This window comes from Oncorhynchus clarkii, chromosome 24 (assembly GCF_045791955.1).
Source record: "Oncorhynchus clarkii lewisi isolate Uvic-CL-2024 chromosome 24, UVic_Ocla_1.0, whole genome shotgun sequence".
In the NCBI taxonomy this organism is placed as follows: Eukaryota; Metazoa; Chordata; class Actinopteri; order Salmoniformes; family Salmonidae; genus Oncorhynchus; species Oncorhynchus clarkii.
In genome coordinates, this window is record NC_092170.1 from 32,435,340 (window position 1) to 32,455,421 (window position 20,082).

At 46.5% G+C, this 20,082-nt stretch overlaps 1 protein-coding gene across 1 annotated transcript in view; it reads right to left on the reverse strand.

The window, feature by feature from the left end:
- The window catches only part of LOC139382322 (roundabout homolog 2-like), a 366,464-nt gene that overhangs the window by 12,832 nt on the left and 333,550 nt on the right, over nucleotides 1-20,082 (reverse strand). The window contains exons 23-26 of the mRNA XM_071126242.1: nucleotides 19,934-20,059; nucleotides 13,200-13,359; nucleotides 9,343-9,606; nucleotides 7,740-7,966 (exon numbers count right to left, since the gene is read on the reverse strand). Coding sequence (XP_070982343.1) covers nucleotides 7,740-7,966; nucleotides 9,343-9,606; nucleotides 13,200-13,359; nucleotides 19,934-20,059 — 777 coding nt within the window. The remainder of the gene's footprint in view (nucleotides 1-7,739; nucleotides 7,967-9,342; nucleotides 9,607-13,199; nucleotides 13,360-19,933; nucleotides 20,060-20,082) is intronic.

Sequence of the window (20,082 nt, forward strand, 5' to 3'; positions counted from 1 at the left end):
TGAGAGGCTTGCTTGGCAGACACAATGAAGTGGCACTTATCCAAACTCACACACACACAAACACACACACACAATCTCGTGGTCCGCAGACAAGCCCATGAGACAAAAATGAAAAGAAATGTGGATGTCATGATGAAGAGAAAAGGGGGGATACGGTACAGAGCTCAAATGGAGGAGGAAATGTCATGGGGAGAGAGGGGAGAGGGAAAAGAGGGAGTAGCAGGGATGAGAATGATGATGAGAGGGGAACAGAGGGGATGAGAGGGGTACTGAGATGGGGTCAGTGGGGAACAGAGGGGATGAGAGGGGTACTGAGATGGGGTCCGTGGGGAACAGAGGGGATAAGAGGGGTACTGAGATGTGGTCAGTGGGGAACAGAGGGGATGAGAGGGGTACTGAGTTGGGGTCAGTGGGGAACAGAGGGGATGAGAAGGTTACTGAGATGGGGACAGTGGGGAACAGAGGGGATGAGAGGGGTACTGAGATGGGGTCAGTGGGGAACAGAGGGGATGAGAGGGGTACTGAGATGGGGTCAGTGGGGAACAGAGGGGATGAGAGGGGTACTGAGATGGGGTCAGTGGGGAACAGAGGGGATGAGAGGGGTACAGATATGTGGTCAGTAGGGAACAAAGGGGATGAGAGAGGTGGTCAGTTGGGAACAGAGGGTGACAGTCACAAGTCTGGCCAAGGCAGGCACAGAGAGGAGCAGGCATACCAGAGGTCTGGCACTCATTCAGACACAGAGAGGAGCAGGCATACCAGAGGTCTGACACTCATTTAGACACAGAGAGGAGCAGGCATACCAGAGGTCTGGCACTCATTCAGACACAGAGAGGAGCAGGCATACCAGAGGTCTGGCACTCATTCAGACACAGAGAGGAGCAGGCATACCAGAGGTCTGGCACTCATTCAGACACAGAGAGGAGCAGGCATACCAGAGGTCTGGCACTCATTTAGACACAGAGAGGAGCAGGCATACCAGAGGTCTGGAACTCATTCAGACACAGAGAGGAGCAGGCCTACCAGAGGTCTGGCACTCATTCAGACACAGAGAGAGACAGGAGAAGATCAACTAAACCCAAACATGTACCAGCTGTACTGACAGAGTCCCTTTCATACTACACTTCTCATTGGAACACAGCGTTAGTCCAGCACTGTAATTGACGTAAAACTCAATGTCTGATTTATGTTTGTGCAGCCCAAGGAAATCAGGAAACTGAGGAAACTCCCTAAAAGTGCTTTTCAATTTCTCGCCCCTGAGCCCTTTCACACCACAACATTGTGGTTTGTGCAGAACCCAGCTTAAACAAGGCCTCAGGGAACTAAAGCTTTCAACCAGCAGCTCACCTTATAACAGCTTTTCTCTCTGAGAAACGATCGGAGCAAATTATCCACAAACTAATGGAAAACTTCAATAAACCTGGGAAACCATTTGACAACTTTAAAACCTTGCACATTCCAATTTTACTGCACTGACTGAAAATACCCAAGACACTAACTACGTTCTGGCCTTTATCTTGCCAGGCTATTTTCTCGTTCTGGCCTTCATCTTGCCAGGCTATTTTCTCTCACACTGCTTTTCTCTGAGTTTTCCTTCTAAGAAGAAAAAACAAAGAATGCAATTCCTCTGGGTCCAATCCTCCCGCAGAGACTAGTGCAGATGATGAAGTATAAGCAGAGAGAGGCAGTCAAACCAAGGCACTGAGACTTCCTTCCAACTCCACTCCTCCAGCTCATGACCCACTACCTCAGCACATCACATCACACAGTGAGCTTTCAGCCACACTAACTGCTAGTCTCTACTACTCGTGTCTTTGGGACACAGCTATCCCTGATACGTCAAGGAAACCTTGATCTTGCTGACATCATGTACTGAAAACGCAATTTAGCTTAATCTTTGTGGTCTTGAATTCTGCAACCAATCGTGCTTAATCTACTTTACATGAGCGCAATTCTTTTCAGACTAAGGATTCAGGCTAAGGATTCAGATTAAGGATTCTGATTAAGGATTCAGACTAAGGTTCCATTCAATTCTCAAATGACTAGGTATCTAATAACCTTCTCTCACCTGCCCATGTTCCCTGTACTAATGGTCCAGGCCAGTAAAAGGGAGCTATCCACAAGCCAGGAGCAGTAAAAGGGAGCTAGTCACTAGCTAGCCACTAGCCAGGGCCAGTAAAAGGGAGCTAGACAGGGCCAGTAAAAGGGAGCTGGCCACTAGCCAGGGGCAGTAAACGGGAGCTAGCCAGGGGCAGTAAACGGGAGCTAGCCACTAGCCAGGGGCATTAACGGGAGCTAGCCACTAGCCAGGGGTTAGTAAATGGGTGCTAGCCAATAGCGAGGGGCAGTAAACGGGAGCTAGCCACTAGCCAGGGGTTAGTAAACGGGAGCTAGCCAAAAGCCAGGGGCAGTAAACTGGAACTAGCCACTAGCCAGGGGTTAGTAAACTGGAGCTAGCCACTAGCCAGGGGTTAGTAAACAGGAGCTAGCCACTAGCCAGGGGTTAGTAAACAGGAGCTAGCCACTAGCCAGGGGCAGTAAACAGGAGCTAGCCACTAGCCAGGGGCAGTAAACAGGAGCTAGCCACTAGCCAGGGGTTAGTAAACAGGAGCTAGCCACTAGCCAGGGCCAGTAAAAAGGGAGCTAGCCACTAGCCAGGGGCAGTAAAAGGGAGCTAGCCACTAGCCAGGAGCAGTACAAGGGAGCTAGCCACTAGCCAGGGGCAGTAAACGGGAGCTAGCCAGGGGCAGTAAACGGGAGCTAGCCAGGGGCAGTAAACGGGAGCTAGCCACTAGCCAGGGGCATTAACGGGAGCTAGCCACTAGCCAGGGGTTAGTAAACGGGAGCTAGCCACTAGCCAGGGGCAGTAAACAGGAGCTAGCCACTAGCCAGGGGTTAGTAAATGGGAGCTAGCCAAAAGCCAGGGGTTAGTAAACGGGAGCTAGCCACTAGCCAGGGTTTAGTAAACGGGAGCTAGCCAAAAGCCAGGGGCAGTAAACGCGAGCTAGCCACTAGCCAGGGGTTAGTAAACAGGAGCTAGCCACTAGCCAGGGGATAGTAAACGGGAGCTAGCCACTAGCCAGGGTCAGTAAACATGAGCTAGCCACTAGTCAGGGGTTAGTAAACAGGAGCTAGCCACTAGCCAGGGGCAGTAAACAGGAGCTAGCCACTAGCCAGGGGCAGTAAACAGGAGCTAGCCACTAGCCAGGGGTTAGTAAACAGGAGCTAGCCACTAGCCAGGGGCAGTAAACAGGAGCTAGCCACTAGCCAGGGGCAGTAAAAGCCAGGTATCCCAGGTTCCTCCTGCCACTAAAACTGATTTATGCTGATGGAGCGGCTCATCTGCATGTCGTTAAGCAGGTAAATCGTTCCCCCTGATGAGCTGGCGGCTGCACCTGCCGACAGGAGACGTGACCCTGCACCCCCCCCCCCCCCCACACACACACACTCCCCTCAGCCCTCCCTGCCAGGGGGTTGTTGGGAGAATAATCACCCAGAGAGACACATCACTGAGATCCCTGTGGATGTTATACTGCAGCATCAGTAACACACAACACAGCTAGCTACTCTAGAATACAAATACACCGCCCTGGGATATAGTACCTGTGTGTATTCATCTCAGCCTAACCATGGTAATTTAACACTGCTTCAGGTGGATTCACCTTTAGCTTTAGAAAAATATGTTGTATTATGCAGTGCATTACATAATACAAAGACACACAGACAATACACACAGACAATCTCTCTAGTGAAAAAAAATGTATGTGCACTGTTTTTATGGGCCCAACGGTGAGAATTTTTTATTTAGTGGCATTTGTTATAACATTAAGGAAACAGACCTATTTACATATTATTATAACAATGACAAATCCATCATGTTGGGCTCTACAGAAATCTGCTCCTGCCCCCTCTCTCCACAGCCTCAAAATGGTGGCCGCGATTAATCTCTGCATATTCCCCCTTCCTCCATCTGCCCCTCCTGCTAACCCTGGAGCTGGGACCGTATCTGTGCTGTCAAACGGTGGGAAGCGGGGGAGACTTGTGGAAAGATAAGAAGAAATAGTAGTGTCTTCAGAGTAATACAGTGCAGGAGAGATGCAGCAGATTAGGGCCCAGTCGCAGCTTTATATTCCTCTAAATATATAAACAGCAGCATGTGTCATAGCCATGTTCCATCATCCCACAGAAAAACTACACTCTGGGGTTGCAGTCGACAGGCCAGCCAAGCAGCCGTGTCAATCCTCCCTCCCTCTCTCCCTGTTCCTCTTTTTATAGATACAATGTATATCTCCCCCCTCTCTCTGTCTCTCTCTCTCTGTCTCTCTTTCTCTGTGTCTCTCGATGTCTCTCTTTCTCTCTCTTTCTGTCTCTCTCTTTCTCACTCTCTCTCAATTCAATTCAAGGGGCTTTATTGGCATGGGAAACGTGTTAACATTGCCAAAGCAAGTGAGGTAGATAATATACAAAAGTGAAATAAACAATACAAAATGTAAAATTTCTCTCTGTCTCTCTCTCACTCTCTCTCTTTCTCTCTCTCTCTCTCTAGATATGTATCTTCCTCCCTTTCTCTTTGTCTCGCTCTCTCTTCCTCATTCAATATAAATATTTATCCCTTCTTCTCTTCCCTTCTTAGTTCTATCCCTCCTCACTCATAAAATACAGAGTTGCTGCTCCATCCTGTCTGTAGTAGCGGTCGATCGATTAATCGGAATGGCAGATTAATTAGGGCCGACATCAAGTTTTCATAACAATCAGATTATTATTATTTTTTACACCTTTATTTAACGAGGCAAGTCAGTTAAGAACACATTCTTTTTTTCTTATTTTCAATGACGGCCTAGGAACAGTGGGTTAACTGCCTCGTTCAGGGGCAGAATGACAGATTTTTACCTTGTCAGCTCGGGGGATTCAATCTTGCAACCTTACAATTAACTAGTCCAACGCTCTAACCACCTGATTACATTGCACTCCACGAGGAGACTGCCTGTTAAGCGAATGCAGTAAGCCAAGGTAAGTTGCTAGCTAGCATTAAACTTATCTTATAAAAAACAATCAATCAATCATAATCACTAGTTAACTACACATGGTTGATGATATTACTAGTTTATCTAGCGTGTCCTGCGTTGCATATAATTGATGCGGTGTGTATCGTTGCTCCAATGTGTACCTAACCATAAACATCAATGCCTTTCTTAAAATCAATGCACAGAAGTAAATATTTTTAAACCTGCATATTTAGCTAAAAGAAATCCAGGTTAGCAGGCAATATTAACCAGGTGAAATTGTGTCACTTCTCTTGCATTCATTGCACGCAGAGTCATATGCAACAGTTTGTATATGCAACAGTTTGGGCCACCTAATTTGCCAGAATTTTACGTAATTATGAAATAACATTGAAGGTTGTGCAATGTAACAGGAATATTTAGATGCCACCCGTTAGATCAAATACGGAATGGTTCCGTATTTCACTGAAAGAATAAACGTCTTGTTTTCGAGATGATAGTTTCCGGATAAGGCCATTTTAATGACCTAAGGCTCGTATTTCTGTGTGTTATCATGTTATAACTAAATCTATGATTTGATAGAGCAGTCTGACTGAGCGGTGGTAGGCACCAGCAGGCTCGTAAGCATTCATTCAAACAGCACATTTGTGCATTTGCCAGCAGCTGTTTATGACTTTAAGCCTATCAACTCCCGAGATTAGGCTGGTGTAACCAATGTGAAATGGCTAGCTAGTTAGCGGGGTGTGCGCTAATAGCGTTTCAAACGTCACTCGCTCTGAGACTTGGAGTAGTTATTCCCCTTGCTACGCATGGGTAAAGCTGCTTCGAGGGAGGCTGTTGTCGTCGTGTTCCTGGTTCGAGCCCAGGTAGGAGCGAGGAGGGGGACGGAAGCTATACTGTTACACTGGCAATACTAAAGTGCCTATAAGAACATCCAATAGTCAAAGGTTAATGAAATACAAATGGTATAGAGAGAAATAGTCCTATAATTCCTATAATAACTACAACCTAAAACTTCTTACCTTGGAATATTGAAGACTCATGTTAAAAGGAACCACCAGCTTTCATATGTTCTCATATTCTGAGCAAGGAACTGAAACGTTAGCTATTTTACATAGCACATATTGCACTTTTACTTTCTTCTCCAACACTTTGTTTTTGCATTATTTAAACCAAAATTAACATGTTTCATTATTTATTTGAGGCTGAATTGATTTTATTGGTGTATTAAGTTAAAATAAGTGTTCATTCAGTATTGTTGTAATTGTCATTATTACAAATGAATAAATAAGAAAATTGGCCGATTAATCGGTATCTGCTTTTTTTGTCCTCCAATAATCGGTATCGGCGTTGAAAAATCATAATCGGTCGACCTTTAGTCTGTAGTATAGCAGTCAGCTATGTCTGGTATAGAGGACTAGTATGTCCTGTTCAGTTGGTATGAGAGACGCAGTAGGACACAGCCATACTGTCTCACCTTCTCCAATGTCATGCCCTTCACATGTCCCTCTCTCCGCCAGACAGACGGCTGTAAAAGCTTTCAGTGAGTTGTAAAAATGGAAATGGTGCCTCCAGCCTGGAATGGAATATTCCGCACGTGAACTGTATTCTATATCTTCTAGGGAAGATATGGGGTGCATGGCAGTCGCTGACGCTGTGTGTGAGCTAAATCAATCTCTCTCTCTCTCTCTCTGGTTCTGTCTCTCTCTCTCTCTCTCTCTCTGTCCCTCTCTCTGGTTCTGTCTCTCTCTCTCTCTCTCTGGTTCTGTCTCTCTCTCTCTCTATCCATGTCTCTCACCCACCCCTCCTCCCCCTTTGCTCTCCTTCATCTTAATTTCCCTCTCACTGTCCTTTTTAAAATTCATGGAATTTCTTATCTCTTTTTGGGTATGATAATTATAATTCCACAGTCTGCCAAAACCACTTGAACAAACTGGGTTTAAGGTACATGCAATACATTCATTTCCAGGTGAGACACACATATACAGGAAATTGTGGAATGATAGTCTAATGCCATGAGCAGAATAAAATACAACATTTCATTGTAAATCAATGGTTAAAATGCAGTCTGTAACTGGGCAAACAGAATTGTAATACTTACCTACTAGTTTGCAGGAACACTTTTCAACCTCATTTTCATTATCTCCAGCACAATACCAGTTTCAACACATGTGAACATTGGGCATTTCTAAGTTTTGTAGAAATAAAATATAAAGTAAATAAGTTCTACACGATGACATCATCAAAAGTGATTTTTGATTTTAAAACTGTGCTTTTCAAACACTATGAGATGTGCAGTGACGTGAAGGAGCAAGAAAAGACCCTCCCTTGGGCTAGAAACATGTTAACTTTTTAACCACAGATCATAGTAACACACTGTTTTCACATATGTAGACACTGGTTTGGTGCTGGAGATGATGAATTTGAGATTACATTTGATATGTTACCTGATAAGGGGTCCGTAATCTTTTTGAATTTCTGTGGAATGACAACTGAACATGCTTTTGTAGTTAAACAATTTTTTGTTTTGGAAAAGGATTTGTGATTGTTTCTTTGTAATACCCAAATCATTAATAAGAGAGTGGCAGAAAACTGCACAACATCAGGAAGATTTGACTTCTAACGAAGTGGGAATGAAGTTCCAATACCCTTCTCTGAACGGAGACAATGACGTCTGTCACGTGTCAGATTTCCATTGTTCTGTCCACATGTCATTGTATCAGCGCAGTATCTCACCTGTTACAGAGCTGTCTAGGTTGTCCATGCTGGACCCTGGCGTGTGCTCAATACCATAGAGAGGCCTGGACATCTCATAGCCTTCATCCTCCTCCTCTTCCTCATCCTCCTCATCCTCGTCAGGGATGTCAGTCTCCAGGTCCGACACCAGGGTGCTGGACACGTACCCCACTGGAGGGGCGGGGGCCTGGGGAGGGAGAGGGGGGAGGGAGCCACCCTGTATGAGCCTGTCAGAGAGTCAGAGTAATATGGGTTATCATCATGCTACAGGTACACACCAAAACATAGACACAGGAGAGGATGGGCTGCTGGTGGGGGGACAGCAACATCAGGGAAGAGAACAAATGTCAAAATACATCAAGAAAGACAATGCTGGTGAATGAAAGACAGGATGACATAAAGAAGGAATCCGAGATAGACGAAAGGAACTGTTAAGCTACATTTAGAAATTCTTTCAGATTCTGCCGCTTTGAATAAAATGGGACAATTCCACTAATTCTACGTCCCTCCTCCTTCCATGCCAACACAATGACCCTGTAATTGCAGTTGAAGAGAGTACAATGGGCCCGCTCTGTAGGCCTGTCGACACGAGGCTGTCACCCCCTCACACAGCCCTCTCTGCTCCACTCAGCGCCCGCCTCACGTCACTGACAGCCCTGTTTGTTTGAGGAGTGCCGTGGGGTCTGAGACGGTCTGCGGCGGGAGGGATTCTGATGTAATTACTGCCTCTTTCCTGTTGTCAAAGATGCTCTCAAACGTAGTCATTACTGGCTAACAAGACGGCTCCTTCCTGACAAGTCTTCCCTATTCCCTCTACTGTAATGAATGGATGCCAGTCTCTCCCTCTCTTCCTCCTTCGTTCTCTCCCTCTGATCCTCCGTTGTTCTTTCCCTCTCTTCCTCCTTCGTTCTCTCCCTCTCTTCCTCCTTCGTTCTCTCCCTCTCTTCCACCTTCGTTCTCTCCCTCTCTTCCTCCTTCGTTCTCTCCCACTCTTCCTCCTTCGTTCTCTCCCACTCTTCCTCCTTTTTTCTCTCCTTCTCTTCCTCCTTCGTACTCTCCCACTCTTCCTCCTTTGTTCTCTCCCTCTCTTCCTCCTTCGTTCTCTCCCACTCTTCCTCCTTCGTTCTCTCCCTCTCTTCCTCCTTCGTTCTCTCCCACTCTTCCTCCTTCGTTCTCTCCCTCTCTTCCTCCTTCGTTCTCTCCCTCTCTTCCTCCTTCGTTCTCTCCCACTCTTCCGACAGGGTGAAAAGTGGGCTTCATCTGCCGTGCATGAGCACCACAACAATAGAATGTATAGCAGCATGGATGTGGGTGGGGCTAAACAAGTGCTTTAGACATTGTGTTCTCACAGTGAGCAGAAGGGACAGTTGTGTAAGTGGTAACACTGGCCCATTAAAATGACATGATTCATGAGTGCTTGTGTTTTGCGCAATGCCGTGACTGTGCAGCTAACATAACACCAAAATAAAACATGGAAGGGAGGAATAAACAGATAGTGAAAGAAAAACACTTCCAGCACAATATCCATTGTAGGCATTCTCATATCACCCCATTTGAACATTGTAGTGTTTTTATAGTATTCTTCTCCAGTGGGTGTACAAACCATGTCTGTTTGGCCATGTCTAGTTGGTAGGCACGGGTGATCTCATCCAGGTGGGCCTGGAGCATGGGCTGCAGCTCCTCCCGGGGAGAGGGGGTGAGGGTGGCCGTGGACTGCTGGCCGAAGGACACCGCTGCTGGGGACGAAGCCACGCCACGAATGGGTGGGGTGGGGACCCTCTCTTCCTCCTCCTCTAGCTCATCCTCCATTCCCTGGTGGAGGTAGGTCTGCACGGGCATGGGAGGACCCCAGCCATCACTCTCATACCTGGGAGGGAGGAGGGGTGGCCACACAGAGACAGAGAGGGAGGAGGGGTGGCCATAGTGTGAGGAAGAGGGATGGGGGGTGGCCATACAGAGAGAAAGAGGGAGGAGGGGTAGCCATACAGAGAGAGAGGGAGGAGGGGTGGCCATACAGAGAGACAGAGAGAGGGAGGAGGGGTAAGATAAGTACTCTAACTCAACTTTCTTTCTTCTGGTCATGTGCCAGATTAGTGTGACTAGTGTGACCTTGACTGGTGTGATCTTGAATAGTGTGTCCAAGTGTGATCTTGACTAGGGTGACCTCGTGTGATCTTGACCAGTGTGACCAAGTGTGATCTTGGCTGGTGTGACCTGGTGTGATCTTGCCTGGTGTGACCTAGTGTGATCTTGGCTGGTGTGACCTGGTGTGATCTTTACCAGTGTGACCTAGCGTGATCTTGACTAGTCTGATATTGACTAGTGTGACCTAGTGTGATCTTGACTAGTGTGAGCTAGTGTGACCTTGACGTGTGTTACCTAGTGTGATCTTGACTAGTGTGACCTAGTGTGATCTTGACTAGTTAGACCTAGTGCGATCTTGACTAGTGTGACCAAGTGTGATCTTGACTAGGGTGACCTCGTGTGATCTTGACCAGTGTGACCAAGTGTGATCTTGACTAGGGTGACCTCGTGTGATCTTGACCAGTGTGACCAAGTGTGATCTTGGCTGGTGTGACCTGGTGTGATCTTGCCTGGTGTGACCTAGTGTGATCTTGACTGGTCTGACCTGGTGTGATCTTTACCAGTGTGACCTAGCGTGATCTTGACTAGTCTGATATTGACTAGTGTGACCTAGTGTGATCTTGACTAGTGTGAGCTAGTGTGACCTTGACTTGTGTTACCTAGTGTGATCTTGACTAGTGTGGCCTAGTGTGATCTTGACTAGTGTGACCTAGTGTGATCTTGACTAGTGTGACCTAGTGTGATCTTGACTAGTGTGACCTAGTGTGATCTTGCCTTGTGTGAGCTAGTGTGATCTTGACTAGTGTGACCTAGTGTGATCTTGGCTAGTGTGACCAAGTGTGATATTGACTAGTGTGAGCTAGTGTGACCTTTGCTAGTGTGACCTAGTGTGATCTTGACTAGTGTGACCTTGACTAGTGTGACCTAGTGTGATATTGACTAGCGTGGCCTAGTGGGATCTTGGCTAGTGTGACCTAGTGTGATCTTGACTAGTGTGACCTAATGTGATCTTGATTAGCGTGACCTAGTGTGATCTTGACTAGTGTGACCTAGTGTGACCTTGACTAGTGTGACCTAGTGTGGTATTGACTAGTTTGACCTAGTGTGATCTTGTCAAACTTTCTAAATTACTTTGTAGACTTTGTAGAATGTGGTCATGGCTCACATCAACACCATCATCCCAGAAACCCTAGACCCACTCCAATACCGCCCCAACAGATCCACAGATGATGCAATCTCTATTGCACTCCACACTGCCCTTTCCCACCTGGACAAAAGGAACACCTATGTGAGAATGTTATTCATTGACTACAGTTCAGCGTTCAACCCCATTGTGCCCTCAAAGCTCATCAATAAGCTAAGGACCCTGGGACTAAACAACTCCCTCTGCAACTGGATCCTGGACTTCCTGACGGACCGCCCCCAAGTAGTAAGGATAGGTAACAACACATCCGCCACGCTGATCCTCAACACAGGGGCCCCTCGGGGTGAGTGCTCAGTCCCCTCCTGTACTCCCTATTCACTCATGACTGCATGGCCAGGCACAACTCCAACACCATCATTCAATTTGCCGATGACACAACAGTGGTAGGCTTGATCACAGACAACAACGAGATGGCCTATAGGGAGGAGGTCAGAGACCTGGCTGTGTAGTGCCAGAACAACAACCTCTCCCTCAAAGTGATCAAAGGAGATTATTGTGGACTACAGGAAAAAGAGGACAGAGTCCGCCCCCATTCTCATCGCCGGGGTTGCAGTGGAGCAGGTTGAGACCTTCAAGTTCCTTGGTGTCCACATCACCAACAAATTAACATGTTCCAAGCTCATCAAGACAGTCGTGAAGAGGGCATGACAAAACCTATTCCCCCTTAGGAGACTGAAAAGATTTGGCATGGGTTCTACAGCTCCACCATCGAGAGCATCCTGACTCGTTGCATCACTGCCTGGTGTGGCAACTGCTCAGCCTCCGGCCGCAAGGCACAACAGAGGGTATTGCGTACGGCCCAGTACATCACTGTGGCCAAGCTTCCTGCCATCCAGGACCTCTATACCAGGTGGTGTCAGAGGAAGGCACTAAAAATTGTCAAACACTCCAGCCACCCTAGTCATAGACTGTTCTCTCTGCTACCGCACGGCAAGCGGTACCGGAGCACCAAGTCTAAGTCCAAGAGGCTTCTAAATAGCTTCTACCCCCAAGCCATAAGACTCCTGAACATCTAGTCAAATGGCTACCCAGACTATTTGTATTGCCCTCCCCCCTCCACTGCCACTCTCTGTTGTCATCTATGCATAGTCACTTTAATAACTCTACCTACATGTACATACTACCTCAACTAACCGGTATCCCTGCACATTGACTCTGTACCAGTACCCCCCTGTATATATTGTCATTTTTTACTGCTGCTCTTTAATGACTTGTTACTTTTATCTCTTATTTTTATACATATTTTGGGGGGAAACTGCACTGTTGGTTAGGGGCTTGTAAGTAAGCATTTCACTTGTTGTATTCGGTGCATGTGACTAATACAATTTGATTTGATTTGATTTTGTAAGTGGATTCTTTAATTTCCCATAACGATGCTTATACATGCTGAAATAATACTAGTTGTAAAGAAAATGTTCATTAAATAAATTTGTCAGTGCACACACCACAGGATGTAACTGCTTTAATCTGCGGCCATTAAGAGGCTCAGATTTACAGTTCAGAGGACTCCTCATTTGCCAGATAGCCTATTAAACCAGATGAGTCTCACAAACTGGAGATGAGGGTGAGAGGACAGCACGCCTCAACTAGGGAGACGCACAGTTAAAGGATATGTTATGTGTGAGTGTTTCTATCCTGAACAAAAATATGTAATGTGTTGGTCCCATGTTTCATGAGCTGAAATAAAACATCCCAGAAATGTACTAACAAAAAGCTTATGTCTCTCAAATGTTGTGCACAAATTTGTTTATATCTCTGTGAGTGAGCAATTATCCTTTGCCAAGATAATCCATCCACCTGGTGTTACATATCAAGAAGCTGAATAAACAGCATGACCATTACACAGGTGCACCTTATGCTGGGTGGACCCCGGTCCTCCAGCCATCCCTCAGTGTTCCCATTTCACTAGAGGTCGTGGGTCCACAATAAAATATCTCAATAGAGGTGTGGGACAATAAAAGGCCACTTTAAAATGTGCAGTTTTGTTACACAACGCCACAGATGTCTCAAGTTTTGAGGGAGCTTACAATTGGCTAAGCCTGTATGAAGGGTCAGACAATGATAGATATATATCATTTTTCAAATTAGTGTGGACAGAGTGGGCAGAGTGTGGACTGTTTTGCATATCCATGAATGAATAGAGTGTATGTTATGGTGGGTGTGGCTCGTACCCTACTCCTTCATAGTGCTCGTTGGGGTAGTGGTCCATCTCGGTGCCAGGGAGAGGGTGTAAAGGGGGAGGGGGCAGGGCCACGTTGGCCCAGCTGGAGCCGTTAGTCTTGGTGGGTTTGGTGCCAACCTTGGCCTTCTTCTTCTTACCCCCCTTACCACCTATGGACAGCAGAGATGGAGCGAGTTAGAGATTGACTCAGGCAACATGAAGAATTAAATTACTAAAAAAATCTATAAAACCATATAACATGGGTGGCTATGTGCAGTATTCACTGTCAGTCTAACAAGCAGATATTGCCAACATTCAAACAAACAAACAGTTTCAACGAGCCGTGCCTGTCAGCAGCATCATACAGAAGAACCTCAAGGCCAACTACTGAAAATCATGCTTCCATTGATTGATTTGCTGAAGGTCCTCAAATCTCCATAGAAACAGGGAGAGAGCAGCAGTAAAGAAGCAGAGGGTGGATCCCGGTCCTCCAGCCATCCCTCAGTGTCCCTATCTCACTACAGGTGTGAGTCCACAGTGAAATACCTCACTAGAGGTCCACAATTAAATATCTCACTAGAGGTCCACAATTAAATATCTCACTAGAGGTACACAATTAAATATCTCACTAGAGGTGTGGGTCCACAATTAAATACCTCACTAGAGGTGTGGGTCCACAATTAAATACCTCACTAGAGGTGTGGGTCCACAATTAAATACCTCACTAGAGGTGTGGGTCCACAATTAAATATCTCACTAGAGGTGTGGGTCCACAATTAAATATCTCACTAGAGGTGTGGGTCCACAATTAAATATCTCACTAGAGGTGTGGGTCCACAATTAAATATCTCACTAGAGGTGTGGGTCCACAATTAAATACCTCACTAGAGGTGTGGGTCCACAATTAAATATCTCACTAGAGGTGTGGGTCCACAATTAAATACCTCACTAGAGGTGTGGGTCCACAATTAAATATCTCACTAGAGGTGTGGGTCCACAATTAAATACCTCACTAGAGGTGTGGGTCCACAATTAAATATCTCACTAGAGGTGTGGGTCCACAATTAAATATCTCACTAGAGGTGTGGGTCCACAATTAAATATCTCACTAGAGGTGTGGGTCCACAATTAAATATCTCACTAGAGGTGTGGGTCCACAATTAAATACCTCACTAGAGGTGTGGGTCCACAATTAAATATCTCACTAGAGGTGTGGGTCCACAATTAAATATCTCACTAGAGGTGTGGGTCCACAATTAAATATCTCACTAGAGGTGTGGGTCTACAATTAAATATCTCACTAGAGGTGTGGGTCCACAATGAAATATCTCACTAGAGGTGTGGGTCCACATTGAAATATATCACTAGAGGTGTGGGTCTACAATGAAATATCTCACTAGAGTTGTGGGTCCATATTCAAATATCTCACTAGAGTTGTGGGTCCATATTCAAATATCTCACTAGTGGTGTGGGTCTACATTGAAATATCTCACTAGAGGTGTGGGTCTACATTCAAATATCTCACTAGAGGTGTGGGTCTACATTGAAATATCTCACTAGAGGTGTGGGTCCACAAAGAAATATCTCACTAGAGGTGTGGGTCCATATTGAAATATCTCACTAGAGGTGTGGGTCTACAATGAAATATCTCACTAGAGTTGTGGGTCCACAATGAAAGCCCACTGTTATCTTTCTCAGTTGTCCTCAGTGTGGTCCGCAGGCCTCAGATCACTTGTTATAGAGAGGAAAAGGCTGCAGGCTGTTTTTGCTGTGGTGCCTCTGTGCTTTCCCCTATATAGAGAACATAGCATATCTGAAGATGTATCTGTGACCATAGCATATCTGAAGATGTATCTGTGACCATAGCATATCTGAAGATGTATCTGTGACCATAGCATATCTGAAGATGTATCTGTGACCATAGCATATCTGAAGATGTATCTGTGACCATAGCATATCTGAAGATGTATCTGTGACCATAGCATTTCTGAAGATGTATCTGTGACCATAGCATATCTGAAGATGTATCTGTGACCATAGCATTTCTGAAGATGTATCTGTGACCATTGCATATCTGTAGCGTGTGTGTGTTTGTGTAGGTGTTCTATGAGCATTGTATGTGTGTCTGAGGTCAGAGAACGGACACCTCAATCCAGAAAATACTCCCCAGTTGACGTTGTCAGCCACACATACAGGGTAGTGGAAACCATCCCTGGAGGCCTCTTGTGTACATTTGCATCTGTTGGTTAAGCCTCACTGCCAAAGGCCTGTAATCACGTTGCTCAGAGCCACAAAAAAAGCTACATTTCAGGGAACCCTGCAGTTTGTGCCATGCAACACCATGTAATCTAATAGACTGTCCAGACTTGGACATGGCTATAAATTAGCTAAATGTCATCAAAAAATACCTTTCATCAACACTCAGGGATATTTGGGGAAATGAAACTATATGATCCAGTAAGGCTGACATCAGAAACAGAGAAAATACAGCATATTGCTCTAGCAGTAAATGGAGAATTGTGTTATTTGACCATTTTCCCTATAAAATTGTAGCTGTTACCAGGCAGAAATGTTCCTGTCAACAATGATTGGATTGCAACAATGTTGCAGCAGAACATGAGAGAGAGGTTAGTACTGGGAGGAGGATGGTCTGATAAAGACTGAGAGTCATAAAATAACAGCAGTAAGCCCAAGGCAGGAAGTATAGTCAAAGTCATTTGGTTTCCTAAACGTTCCTCTGGGCGACACTCAACTTTTCCCAATAAATGGTGATCTGGCGTGATTGCTCAATCAACCCGATTCCCTCCTCACCGGAGCAGGCATCAATACTGTAAATGAGCCTGTGCCATGGAGGGAAGGATGACCCATTTTCTCGCTGACAAACACAGGGCCTGTCTTCAAAAGGATCTACCACTATATTTCGATGTGGAGCTGGGTATTTATACCGCCTGGTTTGGGCGCTCCCTCCCAGTCTATAACTGTGGGGCCAAGCGGAGGTCTTGAACTGTCTCTGTGTTCATTTAGTGCCTCAGCGCTGAGTGAGAGACACAGACAGAGCCTCAGAAAGGAGAGTCCAGAAGAAAGAACTCCACATCCAGATTTAAACACATGGCACTGAGAGAATAGATCAGACTGGATTTTCAGGGAAGTACCTCCTTAGAATAGTTGAAAACCACTGTATTATGGGCTTATAATAACAGTAGAGAGGGAAGTCTATATGAGATAGGACACATGGGGGAATACGCTGATGGACAGATAACTAGCAAGTGTGCCTATTTGTGAAATCATTCCAATGTGTTTGGTATGTGGGTGGATGATGCAGCAGACTAGATCATCAAAACTGAGCCACCTACAGCCCTGAGCCATGAAGCTCATTAGGAGTGGGGCAGTGTAAAGTTGGAGGAGAGGGGGGAAGTAGGGATGGATGACACCACTCTAAGAACAGTGAGAACATAACCCTTCTCCTGGTCTCCATAATGAGATAATACAGGGATCATGGAGCTCACAAGCTAGTACCTCTCCTCCTCACTCCTCTCCTGCTCTCCTCCTCTCTCCTCTCCTGCTCTCCTCTCCTCTCCTGCTCTCCTCTCCTCCTCTCCTGCTCTCCTCTCCTCTCCTGCTCTCCTCTCCTGCTCTCCTGCTCTCCTCCTCCCCTCCTCTCCTCTCCTCCTCTCTCCTCTCCTCTCCTCTCCTCTCCTCTCCTCTCCTCTCCTCTCCTCTCCTGCTCTCCTCCTCTCCTGCTCTCCTCCTCTCCTCTCCTCCCCTCCCCTCCTCTCCTCTCCTCCTCTCCTCCTCTCCTGCTCTCCTCTCCTCCCCTCCTCTCCTCTCCTCCTCTCTCCTCTCCTGCTCTCCTCCTCTCCTGCTCTCCTCCTCCCCTCCTCTCCTCTCCTCCTCTCTCCTCTCCTCTCCTCTCCTGCTCTCCTCCTCTCCTGCTCTCCTCCTCTCCTGCTCTCCTCCTCCCCTCCTCTCCTCCCCTCCTCTCCTCTCATCCTCTCTCCTCTCCTGCTCTCCTCTCCTCTCCTGCTCTCCTCCTCTCCTCCCCTCCTCTCCTCTCATCCTCTCTCCTCTCCTGCTCTCCTCTCCTCTCCTGCTCTCCTCCTCCCCTCCTCTCCTCTCCTCCTCTCTCCTCTCCTCCTCCAGTAGTGTAGATGTTAATGAGCAACACCCCCACATCCCCAGTGAAGACCCACGCTACCCTGAAAGCTGCTCTATTCCTGTTCCTCTTCATCTGGTTCCTATCTCAGACGTTCATTATTTCCTCCCCCAGCTCCTTGAAGCGAAGCACTGTGCTGCTCTTTTCACTTCGTTCCTTTTCAAACGTCTAGTTTTTCATTAGTTGACTTCAAAACATGAAATGCAGTAAAGTTCCCTTCATTGCCATCCAACCTCTGGCCATTGAAGTTCTTTACCTATAATACGTTATTCTGTCAAAACTATGCTGTGTATTCCTGTAGGGTTTAGACCTCGTAGAGAAACATTGCAGCGTATAGAGAGATAAGCCACAGATGGATAGAGATAAATTAGATAAATGCATATTTAATAGGATGCTGTTTCACTTCAACCAGGGCCCTTATCAAACCAGTGTGTATAGCATGCCTCACAGTACACAATACATCTCTGGAATGATATTATTTCTTAAGGTCTACCATGGAGGGGGAAGTGCAAAGGTACAGTCCCAATTGAATTCCTATACAGGTCAATTTAATTAGTAGGACCAATATGCTCTAAATCCCTGACATTTCAAGGGAAGATACCCTGCGGCTATCAAACGAAATACACATGTTAGCTTAACACAATCAAGGGCTTCTTGTCCCCTGGCCCCCCTGTGTTGATGTAAAATGAGCCTCTATCTGCATTTCTCATATGAGCACTACAGATTGAATCTCTCTCTCCTTCCTTCCTTCGATATATACACTATTGTTCAAAAGTTTTAATTGTTAATTGTTAATGTTGTAAAATCATTTTAAAATGATAAACTTGGATTAGCTAACACAACGTGCCATTGGAACACAGGAGTAATGGACCTATGTAGATATTCCATTAAAAATCAGCTGTTTCCAGCTACAATAGTCATTTACAACATTAACAATGTCGACACTGTATTTCTGATCAATTTGATGTTATTTTAATGGACAAAACATTTGATTTTCTTTCAAAAACAAGAACATTTCTAAGTGACCCCAAACCTTTAAACAGTAGTGTATATCCGATTGTTTTGAAACTGGTACCATTCCTCTCCTGTGCCATCTCTTCCTCTCTACCTCCAGCAGAGTGACTGACTGTTGACCTGGCTGGGGTCTATGGGATGCCTGTGTCTATGTCAGGTGGAAGACATGACCACTCCAGACTGCCTCTCCTCTCCAGCCTAATGTCTGCCAGCCATTGCATTGGATTAGAGATCAGAGAGGAGGGGAGGGGAGAGGAGAGGAGGTAGAGAGGAGGGTAGGGGAGAGGAGAGGAGGGTAGGAGAGAGGAGAGGAGGGGAGGTAGAGAGGAGGGGGAGGTAGGGGAGAGTAGGGGAGGGTAGGGGAGAGGAGGAGGGGAGAGGAGGGGAGGTAGAGAGGAGGGTAGTGGAGAGGAGGGTAGGGGAGAGGAGAGGAGGGGAGAGGAGAGGAGGGGAGAGGAGGTAGAGAGGAGGGTAGGGTAGAGGAGAGGAGGGGAGGTAGAGAGGATAGGAGGGGAGGTAGAGAGGATTGGAAGGGAGGTAGAGAGGAGAGTAGTGGAGAGGAGGGTAGGGGAGAGGAGAGGAGGGGAGAGGAGAGGAGGGGAGAGGAGGTAGAGAGGAGGGGAGGTAGAGAGGAGGGTAGTGGAGAGGAGGTTAGGGGAGAGGAGAGGAGGGGAGAGGAGAGGAGGGGAGAGGAGGTAGAGAGGAGGGGAGGTAGAGAGGAGGGTAGTGGAGAGGAGGGTAGGGGAGAGGAGAGGAGGGGAGGTAGAGAGGATTGGAAGGGAGGTAGAGAGGAGGGCTGCCTCTGTGCCCTATAAAATTCTCAGTACATGGGTTTTACTGTGGTCAGTAACCATTAGAAGAGGGAAAATGGGAGACATTCTCACCATTTTAGTCAGCCAAGCATCTCAGATGGTGTGTGTGTGTGTGTGTGTGTGTGTGTGTGTGTGTGTGTGTGTGTGTGTGTGTGTGTGTGTGTGTGTGTGCGCGCGTGCGTGTGCGTGTGTGTGGTCTCACAATGCACCACTCTAAATGTCTGAAGGAGTCCCGTTGCCCAAATTCTCATCTGCTCTCATGCTCCTGGTGAGAGACAAAGCCTGTTACAAGGCCCAGCCGTGATGGAGTCAGCCCAGCTAGGATGCCTGGAGCCCTGTTCTAATAGTACAAATCCTCACTTCCTCTCTTTAAAGGGAAGATTAGAGCTGGTTTCTAATCTAATCTGGAGGACAAAGCACTTCACAGCATGTGAATAGAGGATCGTTGCTGCACCTAACATTACATCATCTACACAGCACATTTGACAATGTGGTTGATGTCAGCCATCAACGCTGGCCTGGAAATGCGTGCATCGTTTATTAGTTGTGAGTATTAGCAGTGGGAGCAAAATAACAGTGGTGAGGAGGAGGGGCGGGTTCATAAAGACAGACGTTGGGTTTTGCACATGCAAAAGAGATCAATAAAGCTATTAACAAGTCAATCACTGATACAGTGGATTAAATGGCAGTCATTGAGTTATCCCAGAATGTTGAAGAGAGTAGGAAGACCAGTCACATCCCTGCCTTGCCACATCAGAAACCAACCTGATAGGCTGCCGCTTCGGTCTGAGCTGTTGTGAGAGCTGGTGGTGCTGAAATCTTGTGATTGGTTGTGTGGCATTCTATTAGACAATCCCTCGGCCAATCGGTAGTCAGGAATGAAAAGGAGTGCTAGTGGGGTTAAAGGGTAAAAA